The sequence below is a fragment of the Loxodonta africana genome, chromosome 3, assembly GCF_030014295.1.
Source record: "Loxodonta africana isolate mLoxAfr1 chromosome 3, mLoxAfr1.hap2, whole genome shotgun sequence".
Lineage (NCBI taxonomy): Eukaryota > Metazoa > Chordata > Mammalia > Proboscidea > Elephantidae > Loxodonta > Loxodonta africana.
The window spans coordinates 187,749,732-187,761,054 of NC_087344.1; the positions used below are offsets into that span (position 1 = coordinate 187,749,732).

An 11,323-nucleotide genomic window follows, 5' to 3' on the forward strand; every position below is an offset into this window, starting at 1 on the left:
CCACCTTTGGTTCTTTTACTTGGGGGATGGCTGGGAGGGATCAGCAGGAGGGGAAAGGGGACAGACAGGGAGCCTGGGGGTTCTGAAGCTGGCTGCTTTGGAGGCAGAGGATTTCTGAGGTCAGCGGGGCTGAGGGGTCACGGGAATGCTGACGGACTGATGGGCTCTAGGTAGGAGCTGTTGTCCCTCCTTCCTCTCCTGAGGGGTCACGGGAATGCTGACAGACTGATGGGCTCCAGGTAGGGGCTGCTGCCCCTTCTTCCTCTGCTGAGGGGTCATGGCAGTGCTGACAGACTGATGGGCTCCAGGTAGGGGCTGCTGCCTCTTCTTCCTCTGCTGACGGGTCACGGGAATGCTGATGGACTGATGGGCTCCAGGTAGGGGCCGCTGCCCCTCCTTCCTCTGCTGAGGCCCCTTCTCCTCATCCAGGTCACTAGTGAAGAGAGGGTGAGGAGGTGATCACCAACACTTTTCAGGGGTGCATTCCTGCCCCCTACCCCCTGCCCTTACCAGAGGCATAGCTAGAGGGGCAGAGGGAGGTACTTGCCCTAGGGTACAAATCCAAGGGGGCACCAGACAGGGCACGGAATGACATTCCAAGGTGCCACAAATACGAAAGACCCGACTGAGGCAGCTGGACAAGAGGAGGGAAGGCATTTCTGCTGATGCTTCACTGCTATCAGCTTCTATTCATCTTGAAATGGGGAGGGGGGGTGGGGTATAACTAAGAGCTTACCCCTGGGTACTAGAATGGGGGGAACGCAATTTAGAGGTTCCTCCTGGGCGCACGTTACCCACAAGAAGCCTCTGGCCCCTACCCGATCTGTGCAGATTCAGCTCCTGTTATTTACCAGCCACTCCTGCTCCAACAGGCCCACAGGGCTTACCAGCCTGTGGCTGTAGCTATTCCCATGAGTTGAGGCTGAGGCACAGGTGGGCAGTAAGGGTAAAACCAGTAGTGACCTCAGTGATCATACCTGCTGAAGACTCAAGCTGCCCCCTCTGCCAACCCAGCTTTTAAGATCACTGGGCCCTCTGGAACTGCTAAAAATAAAGCTTTGCTTCCCCTTCAACCTCCAGACTCTTCACTACCTCCACTGCCCCATTCTCACTGGAGTGTACCCACTGGATAGTTATCTTTACAGCCCTCGAAAGTGGAGGCAGCTTGTTCTCCTCAAACCCAGCTGGCCCATGGTGTTTTCGAAAGCCCTCGGCTGCCATGGTGGCTATACCACCGGTGCTGTGGCTGGCTCCCCAGGCCACAAAACACCCTGCCATGTCCATCAGGATATGGTACCTGACTTTGGCTGCTTGAGTGGTTCAGTAACCTCCTCACTGGGGGACCCATCCAACTCTCTGGCCTTTCAATTCCTTGACCTCCTTGGCCCTAATGACCTTCACCTCCACACACACTCAGTCTTTCCCCTCAGCCTTGGCCAATCCCTGGATTCATCCAGGACTCTTCCCCCAGCCAAGGCTCCCTCTCTGTGCCCCTCCTGTCCTGCTGGCTCCCCCTCCTGGCCACTGCCCCTGCTCAGACACCTTATCAAGACACAAACCCTGGACTGCGCCCCCTACCTCCGAGATCTCAGCCCCTTCTCTTCCCCAAGGCTGGTCATCTCAGATATTCTTACTGGAGACACCCTAGTTCCCTCCCCATCTTGTCCTTCCCCTGCCCTGCCCAGAAATAGCCCTCAGCCCTCGAATCCTGTTCATAGCTACCACATTTGCCAGAGAAAACCACATAGCCATGCCACTGGAGCCAGTGTTATGGTTTTCAACATCATCTGGGCCTTTAATGCTACCTGGAAATCCCTTAAGCTCCCCAGTCAGCTTCTTTGCACACTCCCCACCAGGTATTTCAACCTCTACCACCCACTCCTTAAAACTTTATTCCTCTCCCAGCCACCCCCTCACACTCTCAGCAGGTGTCTTTGCCTCCTAATCCACAAAGAGAGGGCACCAGGCTGGGGCAGACTCAGCTCTAATCAGAGGAATGTACACTCTCCCCTCCTGCCTTGGGCGAGCTTCTTCCTTTCCAGGCCACCCTGTCCACCTAGCCCTAGATTCCATCTCTCCTGCATCTCTCTGTCTTAAACGTCCTTTTTCACCACCTAAATGCTCAAATCTCCCTGTTATTGTTGTTGTCAGCTACCATCCATTTGACTCATGGCACCCCTATGGAGTTGAACTGCTCCGTAGAATTTTCAAGGCCGTGACCTTTCAGAAGCAGATTGCCAGGCTTTTCTTCTGAGGTGCTTCTGGGTGGGTTTGAACTGCCCATCTTTTGACAGTTAACCACTGGCGCCATCCAGAGTCTCCTTTAAATCTCATTACCTATCCTTGGATAGGAAACCCTTGTGGTGTAGTGCTTAAGAGCTATGTCTGCTAACCAAAAGGTTGGCAGTTCAAATCCTTGGATAAAGAAAAATTTTGATGCTGTGTTCCCTTTAAGCTACTTTTGCTGTGCAAAGCTAACTCCCTTCTCTTCACCATCAAACTTCCTTTTTTTTTTAATTACAGCAGTGACTGCACTAAAAGAATGATCAAACTTCTTGCAACAGTGATACAGGAGCCCCTTGCCCTGTTTCGGAGTCCTCTCCACCTGCCACCCTGCAGCCCATTATGATCAGGTTTTGGCCTCCTTGATGCCATGAAAATTGTTCCCATAAAGCACTCCAGTGATCTTTTGACTGCCAAGTTCAATGGTCTGTTTTCAGTCCTCAAGCTTTATTATCTCCCAGCATGTGATATGGTTGGCTCTCCCGCTTTCGTAAGTCTCTCCTCCTTAGCCTGGGAGTGAGCTCCTTAGGGTTGTGACCCTGCCTCCTTCTCCTCCCCTGCCACGCCTTCCACCAGGATGGTCTGTCTTTTCCTCTCTCCTAGTCTCTAAGTCAACTAAGTCAACACCCCCACCCCCACCCCCACTTGCCCCACCCCCAAAATCCCTACAGTCCAGAGCCCTGCCCCTTCCCAACTGCCCCCTAGGCATCTCTAGCTGGATGTCTTACAGAACTCTCAAAGGTCTCAAACTGAACCGGTTCTTTCACCATACCTGTTCCTCCTCCTGCCCAACACCCGCCCAGTCCCAAGTGTAGAAATCCATTCAGTCATTCTCAGCACCTCCGACCTGAGGCTACCACCAACTTCTCCTGGGCTAAAGGAACCTCCTCTCTGGTCTCCCTGCCTCCCACCTAGCCTCCACTCTGCCTTCTTAGTTTATCATCCTAAAAGACAAATATGAACACATCGCTTTTCAGCCTAAGATCTTCAGATGGCAAATAAGGCCCTTCACCATCTGTCTCCACCTTGACTTCCAGCCTTATCTCCCAACAGTCTCTGAGGTCTCCACCTGGACACACACACTCTGTCTTTCTCTCTCCCCCCTTAGGCTCTACCCTCCTGAATGTCTCACATTCTTCAAACTCACATGACTCTCCCCCTGGAATGCTTTTCTTCACTCCTTGGCCTAACAAACCACCAAAACCAAAAACTAAAGCCCTTGCTGTCCAGTTGATGTCCACTCATAGCGACCCTATAGGACAGAGTAGAACTGCCCCATACAGTTTCCTAGGGGCACCTGGTAGATTCAAACTGCCGACTTTTTGTTAGTAGCCATAGCTCTTCACCACTCTGCCACCAGGGTTTCCACAAACCACCTGGTTGCCCCTATAACCTGACTCATTTCTCACCTCTTCTGTGAAGCCTTCAGGAATACACCCCGACCCCAAACTGTTGTTCTCTCTGCTACTGCCAGAACTTGCGGCATTTCCTCACTGGTTTGCTCTCCAACCCCTCCCCTCCCAGCTCCTCTGCTCCCCACTCACCTGGACTCCAGGCTGGACTCTGAGGAGGTAGTCCCGCCTAATGCTTTTTGGAGCTGTTGCCGCAGTAGCCACTCTTTCTCAGGGTCCTTTTTCTGAGCTGCAGCCAGCCACAGGCCTGGACCCTCCTCATCGCTGGAGTCCCTGCAGAAGTCTCCATCTCAGCGGCCCAGAGAGGTCCTGGGGAGGGGTGACCACTCCCACTGCCCCCGCCCAGACTCCAGCCACCCCATGTCACTGGAAGACTCACAGTTCCAGGTCCAGGTCCCCCTGGTAGGAGAGGGGAGATGCACACAGGGAGCAGGTGTTGCCCAGGAGGCGGAAGCAGGTGGTGCAGAAGAGACCTGGTGGAGTCCCAGAGGGAAGGAGACACATGTGAGCTTACCCCCCACCCACTGTGCTCCCAGGCTTCCAGCCCCACCTCCCCTACCCTAGTCCTGTGGGATCATCCTTGTCAAGGGGCGCACACTAGGGAACTGCTGCATCGCCACTTGCATATTAATCCCGTTTGCAGGGGAGAATTAAGGCAAGTATGAGGAATTGACTGCTAACTGAAAGGCAGGTGGTTCAAAACCAGCAGTGGCCCCCCAGCAGCAGCTCCGTGGGGGAACCATGTGACAGTCTGCTTCCATAGAGATTTATAGTCTTGGAAACCCTATCGGGTCGCTGTGAGTCAGAAGCAACTTATTGGCGGTGGGTTTGGTTTTGGATGGAGGAAACGAGCTACCTGGGGACTCTATGTAAATGAAGACAGGCATAGTAACAGAAAAGGGAGGACGCAAAAGGTGAGAGAAGGGGAAGTCCTTAAAGGAAGGACCAAAGCTGAAGGTCACATGCAAATGTGGTGAGTCCCAGGGGTCTCACCTCGGCAGCCCGGGGTACTGCAGGATACAAAGTTCTCCATGTCCCCCTCATCCTGGGACTGCCCACAGCCCAAACAATAGACACGGTGTGACTGAAAGGGACTGAAGAATGGAGCCAGGAAGGGACACCTAAGGAGACAGGCCCCCAAAACTGTGGTCAGGCCAATCCAGTGAGCTCAGGCAGCTGAAAGCCCCTCCCCACTCTCCAGCACCAAGCTCCAAACAATGAGTAGGCCTTTCTGTAGTCTAACCCCCATCCCTCTGACTTTAGCAACAGGCTGTCTGTCTCCCTGTCCTCCTTCTCCATTCACTCCCCTGCCCTACTAATTCTCATCCCTAATTCTTCCCCTCAGGGCATGAATGGCAGGGAATGAACACCTTCAACCAAACCAAATCTTTTTGACACTTACGGAGGACAGTGATCCATTCTGACCTCTAGCTCTTTTCCTGTCCCCCCTTACCCCACCCGTGTAAGGAGCTCGTGGGAAGGATGGTGCTCTCACCAGCTGCCCAGCGCATCGAGGACACTCTTTGGGTCCTGGTCAGCTGCCCGCCGCCTCACTGCCCGTTGCAGGGTAGACAACAGATTGACTCGGCGGCTCAGAAGTACGTTGTACAAGTAGGAGATCCTCTCCTGGTGAAGGGGAGATTGAGAATCGGTCCTCTCGATCCCTCTTCCCTTAGCTCAATCTACTTGGAATGCCCTCTGCATCTCCCCCGCCCACTCCCTACCTTTTCCTTCTGCCTATGAATCCTTCTAAGCTTGGCTCAAACGCCCCTTCCTCTGGGAAGCCTTCTGAACTCCCCCAGGCAGAGTTACCCACCATTTCCTCTGGGTTTCCATAGCCCTTCATTCATTCTTTAATAAAAATAACTTTTTAATTGTAATGTCTTATTAGAAGCCTGTCCAGCTGCCCCGGGGGTGTGAGGTCCAGGCTGCATCTGCTTCATGTTGGCATCCTTGGAGCCCAGCATGTGACCGGCAGACAGGAGATACTCAGTAAACGGTTAGTAAATGAATAAGCAAATGGCAAGTGTCCATTCACACCTTGACATTCCAACAGTGCCCACCTCCCCATGGTTTTACCAAAATTCTGGAGGCAAGCTCTGTCTCAGAAACCCTAGGGGGCAGTTCTACTCTGTCCTATAGGGTTGCTATGAGTTGCAGGTTTGGTTTGATTTTCTGTCTCAGAAATCCCTGCCCCAAGAGGCACCATTTTTCCCAGCCTTGTCTGGGGTCCAGACACCTGCCTGTTCAACCAGAGGAGAGCTGGGGCAGTTGAAGAACTTGAAGTTCCCCAAAGCCAAGGCAGAAGGTCACTAGTTTGGCACCCTGAGGAGGGGGGCAGGGACTGGCTGCCCACCATGGACCCCTCACCTGCTCCCGGGATGGGTAGTAGGAGGCACAGATGACCCGCCGCAGCCGACCGATATAGGCACCAAACAGAGTGACGAAGAAGCATAGGCCATACATGCTGCCTGGGGCACAGTGAGCACAGCAAGCATTGTTGATGGGCACAAGGTGCCAGCCACCCCCCAGTCCCATCTCCCCAGGAGCCTTGCCCCTCCTGCCTTGAATGGTTCCCATTCCCCCCATGCACTCAGGGGCGAGGTTGATACCAATGACGATGTAACCAGTGGATTCAGGCTCCGAGGGATGCAAGAGGCAGCGCCGGGACAAGATACTGATGTTGCCTTGTTGCAGGACATCAAACGCTGACACCAAGTCACGGTAAATCTTCCCGGTATAGCCTTCCCCTTCCACGGTTATAGATACCAATACAGGGCCTGGCACAAAGACACTGTGTAAGGGATACTCACAGCAGCTGCCCACTCCAGCCTGCAGGAAAGTGGAACAGCACAGGTCATAGGGATGGTCCACACCCCCAGTCAGGGACCTTTGATGCCCCAGGCACCCTCAGAGTGCACAGGGCCCAACCTTAGCCCCTGGCACCTAGGACCGGCCCCATGTTCCAGCTGGATGGCACTGGTACTTGTCTGCCCAGGCCACCAGATCTGAGATGACCTTAATGGTCAGTGAGTCCATACCCCTGCCTCCAGGACCTCCTAGAAGCATTTATTTTAAAACATTTGCTGACCACTGATTGTGTAGCAGGCACTGGACTGGGTGTTTTATTGTTTTGGGTTTTTTTTTTTTTTTTTACTTTTCCTCTTGGACCTCTGGTATGGAGACTTAGATTAATTATATTCTTTGGGTCATGTCACACTCTCAAGCAGCAGTCTACCAGGCACTCAATGCACAGGATCTCATTTGTTCCTTACAGCGACCCATGGTTGCTACCATTATTATCCCATTTTTCCGATGAGGAAACAGAAGCTTTAAGGGATTAATCAACTTGCTGAAAGGTCATCACCTGCTAAAGGGCAGAGCCAGCATTTGAACTCAGGCAAGTCTGACTCTGCAACTCTTGTTTTTAACTATTCTTTGGCTCATTCAAATCATTTCCACCCCAGATGTACGAATCCGAATCTACAGTTTAACAAGATCCCTAGGTGATTCTTACATATATAAATTTTGAGACCCACCCCCCCCCCCCCGCCAAGGGTGGTTCTCAGAGTTGCTCCCTAACCAGCAGCATTAGTATTGCTTGAAAACTTGTTAGAAATGCAAATTTCCAGCAGGGGTTCAAACCTGAACGAACTGGTTTGAAGCCCTGGTTATAACCTTGAACCGAACACAAGTGTTACTTGTTAGTTACTAGTAAGAAGTGGAGCAAAGTCAGGGGCTGGTGAGTAACAGTGACATGGGGACATTCAGGTAGTCCCCCAGGGTTGAGGGCAGGAAAGGAGAAGACATGGGAGAAGATGGGGAAGATGAAGACCAGGGCAAGGGGGCTTCAGCGGGGCTGGGGGAGGGGAGCTAGGCACTCACTGCGGGCCACGATCTCTCCCTGCAAGTGGTGCCGGGCCAGGTCGAGCACCCAGAAGATGGCATAGTCCAAGAAGACCAGGAGCAGCACGAGGAGCAGGTGCCGCATAAGGCTGAAGATGGCCAGGATGTAAAAAATCCGCTCCCACTGGGACAGGAAGAGGGAGCCTGGGGAGAAGTAGGATGGTCAGGAGAATGCTCCCCGATTCTCCCACCCACCAGACCTCTGCTCATGAACAGGGCTCCTGACCCTGACTGACCTGGGTCTCTCTTTGCTCTTCTGGAAAAATGGAAACGCAAAGAAGCTATGAGGACCCACGGGCAAGAGTGGGAAGCCCTCTTCAGGTGGCTGGGAACCCTATGGCTAAAGGTGCAGGCCTAGCATTGTCCCCTGGGGCACCCTAATCCCTTTACCTTGGCTCCCCACTCACACTAGAGTCCTCCCACCCAGGCTGTAGGTCCACCTCCCTATTAGCACACCCACACTCCCTACCACCCTCCCTCCACCCGAAGCCTTCCCAACATCACCCCTGTTGCTCCATAGCCACTCGCCACCTAGCTTTCCTCGTCCTGACTTCTAGGGTGCTCTGAGTAGCATCACCTGCCCCTTCTCTCTATGTCTGTTTTCTCCTTTCAGATTGAGGGCTCTCCAAGGACAAGCTGTTTCCCCCTCAGCCTGACGTTTCCTTGACACCTGGGTTGTCCTTCTTCCCTATGGTTCTGCAGCTATGCGGGATGTCACCTCAGGGTGGTGGGGTTGGGGGAGGCCTGGTATTCCTCAGAGCTCCTCCTCCTACTGTCCTGGGGCCCTCACCCGGCTGGATGTAGTATCTGGCCTCGTGGGCACTGAGCGGCAGCACCGTGGGCAGTCCTGCCTCAGAGCGGACAGCCTCCATTTGCAGGAATCGGCTGGTAATGTAGATGTTGTCAAAATCATCCCAGTTCAGGTAACAGTACCGGTAAAACAGGGCTCTGGTGGGGTGGAGTGCACGTGAGGCCCCTTCTCAGCATCCCTGGCCAGAACCCACAGGGCGCTCCCTCCCTCCCTCCCACCTCCCTGCAACTTCAGCCCCCCAGGAAGCCATGGGGATGAGCTGGCCCCCAGTAGTCCCAGATCTCCACACTCAGACGCGCCCTGTAGCCCCTCACTGGAGGTAGAGGAATGTGAGCAGCAGAGACGTGGTGTAGCCCATCAGAGCCAGGGCCTCTCGGACATGGTACAGCTTCAGGCTGACAGCCTCTTGGAGGTCCAGAGCTACCTGGGACAGGCTCCGAGAGGCATTGAGATTCACAGAGAAGTGGTGGGTGGCTGTCATGTTGAACTCAAATTCCTGACGCACCCGGTTAATCAGCTTCATCACCGCTGGGGTCAGCAGGTCGGGGGGATGTGAGTAAGGAGAGTTAGAAGGGGGCAGGGCTGCGCCAGGAGAGGGGCCTAGCACAGCCCAGGTGTCACACAGCTCACAGAGCAGCTAGGAGCCCCCAGCATTTGGACCCTGTGGATTGAGCCTCTACATATCTGTGCCATTGCCACTGTCCCCAGTTCCCAGCGCCGCACCTGGTGCACACTAGATGTGGCATAAGGATTTGATGAGTAAACAAATTAATGACTTCAGTGACCTGCCCTAGGGGGCAGGGGGCCCTGCTTCTAGTCCCAGCTCCTGCCCTACAGTCAAGATTTGGTGAGGTTCCCCCTCCTCACTGGGCTTCACTTTCCTAATCTGCACACCATGGACAATGGCCCGCCTGGGTAACCTCTTGAGGCTCTTTCCAGCTCTTGCATTCTCTCCCATGGACAGGGAGCACTCCCGGCCAGGCCACAGCCATACCAGGATGAGGGAGGGAGCACGACCTGCGGGGGGAGGGGCTAAGAAGGGGTCACTCACGGGTGCCAATGGTCTTGCGCAAAAAGGGTTGGATGTACTTGGGGATGATGCAGAACACCTGGACTACTGAAAGCCAGAGATCGTGGGGTGTCAGGAGGAGGGGCAGAGGGTCAGCCAGCCCTCCCACCTCCAGGGAACTTCTTTGAAAACGGGCCTCCTTTTTAGTTTGGCTCTCCTATTGGCCTTTCCCTGTTGCCCACCCCCCCTCCCCCGCATTGGTCCCTCCCTATTTGTTGTTATTGTTGTTGTTGACGTTGAGTGGATTCTGACTCAGCGACCCTACGTGTGCACAATAACGCTGTTCCATAGGGTTTTCAAGGCTGTGACCTTCCAGAAGCAGACTGCCAGGCTTGTCTTCTGAGGCACCTCTAGGGGTGGGTGGAGCCGCCAACATTTCAGGTAGTAGTCTACTGCTTAACCCTTTCTGCCACTCAGAGACCCCCCCCCTCCCTCTTGGGCCGCTTCCGATTGGCTCTTGAGTCCCGCCCACATCGGCCCCGCCCCGTCCCGCCCCCAGCTAGCTCCCCCGTGTAGGTGAGCTGGTTTTCTCACCACCGGCAAGTCCGCAGAGCACCAGTTTGAAGGGCATGAGCACGTAGCACAGGTGGTAGGCCTGCGGGATGACCTTCATGCAGTCGTCCTTGGCGTCGTCGAAGATCCGCGCGCACTTCGAGTAAGGGTTGCCCAGCTCCGAGTTGCACACGTCACCGATGTGCAGCAGCCAGTACCACACGCTGCGCAGGGCCCTGGCTGGGGATGGGTGTGGGGCTGGCACCCAGGGCCGGAGTGCGCAGCATCTTCTCAAGGGATTGGGAACACCAGGCTGCCCCCAAAGAGAGGAGGAGCCCGACTATGCTGTATCCAGGGGGACTTGTTAGCACCCAGGAGGAATGGAAGAAGCCTGGACAGAGGTGGGGGGAGGAGACTGAGCGCATTCTACACTCCCCCCACAAAAAAATAAAATAAGGAACATGTGAATGTGCTGACCTACATGTTTCACGCCGTCCATGATTGACCGGAAGAACTTGCGGACCCGGTCAGCCACCACTTTGGCCTTTTGGGCAATGGCTTTAATCTTGTTCAGGGCACCTGAATGGCAAGGGGTGGGGGCACTGTGGGGCCTCCTCCTCTAGGGGCTGGGCTCTCACCATCACCCTGGGCCAGGGAGTGGAGAGGTGGCAGCCATCCCAGAGGTGGGGAGCCTAGGTGCTGGGGTCAGTGGAGGAGGCCAGAGAGTGAGGTTGAGGGGGGCCACTGGGAACAGAGGGCCCTTTTTCAGGACTTGTATGTTTTTTAGTTTAGGACTCAGTACCAGCAGAGAGGGATGAAGCCAGAGGACTGTAGAACACACAGGACCAGGGGGACATGGGGCAGTGGGGGGGGGGTGGGGGGAGCCTTACTGACAAGGGGCTGCTTGGCCCGCTCCAGCACTTCAGCAGACTGGTTCAGGGCCAGTTCAGCCCCACAGGCCACAGCCTCGCTAGCACGGGTGAAGTTACGTAGGGTATTGGCACAAGGCCCTTGCAAGACCAACCCAAAGGCGGCCACCAACAGCAGTGCCCGGCCCTGCCCTGAAGGAGACATGGCCATCAGAACCAGAACCCAGCATGTGGCAACATATATACATCCCTTACATAAGCCTTCAGAATATTTTCCTCAATTCACCCTTTCCCCCAGGACCCCTCTCTTGCCCCAGCTCCAGCCTGAGGATGTGCCCCCCTCCCCAGGTGCCAGGCTCACTGGAAAAGGCTTGGGGCAAAAGCAGGAGGACGGTTACTCGGACCTGGCGAGAGAACCCCATGCCCAGGCTAAGGAAGGCGGCCAAAGTGAGGGTGCCCACCAGGCAGCCCCAGGGGCTAC

At 54.8% G+C, this 11,323-nt stretch overlaps 1 protein-coding gene across 1 annotated transcript; it reads right to left on the reverse strand.

Moving 5' to 3' along the window:
- Positions 1 to 15: 15 nt before the first annotated feature.
- DCST2 (DC-STAMP domain containing 2) lies at positions 16 to 11,131 on the reverse strand. The gene is given in 15 exon segments (XM_064282662.1): positions 16 to 166; positions 365 to 433; positions 3,828 to 3,968; positions 4,075 to 4,168; positions 4,689 to 4,816; positions 5,191 to 5,321; positions 6,066 to 6,166; positions 6,308 to 6,475; positions 7,581 to 7,745; positions 8,392 to 8,549; positions 8,727 to 8,940; positions 9,464 to 9,529; positions 10,016 to 10,213; positions 10,451 to 10,552; positions 10,864 to 11,131. Coding segments are annotated over 15 exon segments (2,076 nt in total). The 5' UTR covers positions 11,054 to 11,131.
- Between the last annotated feature and the right edge of the window lie 192 nt (positions 11,132 to 11,323).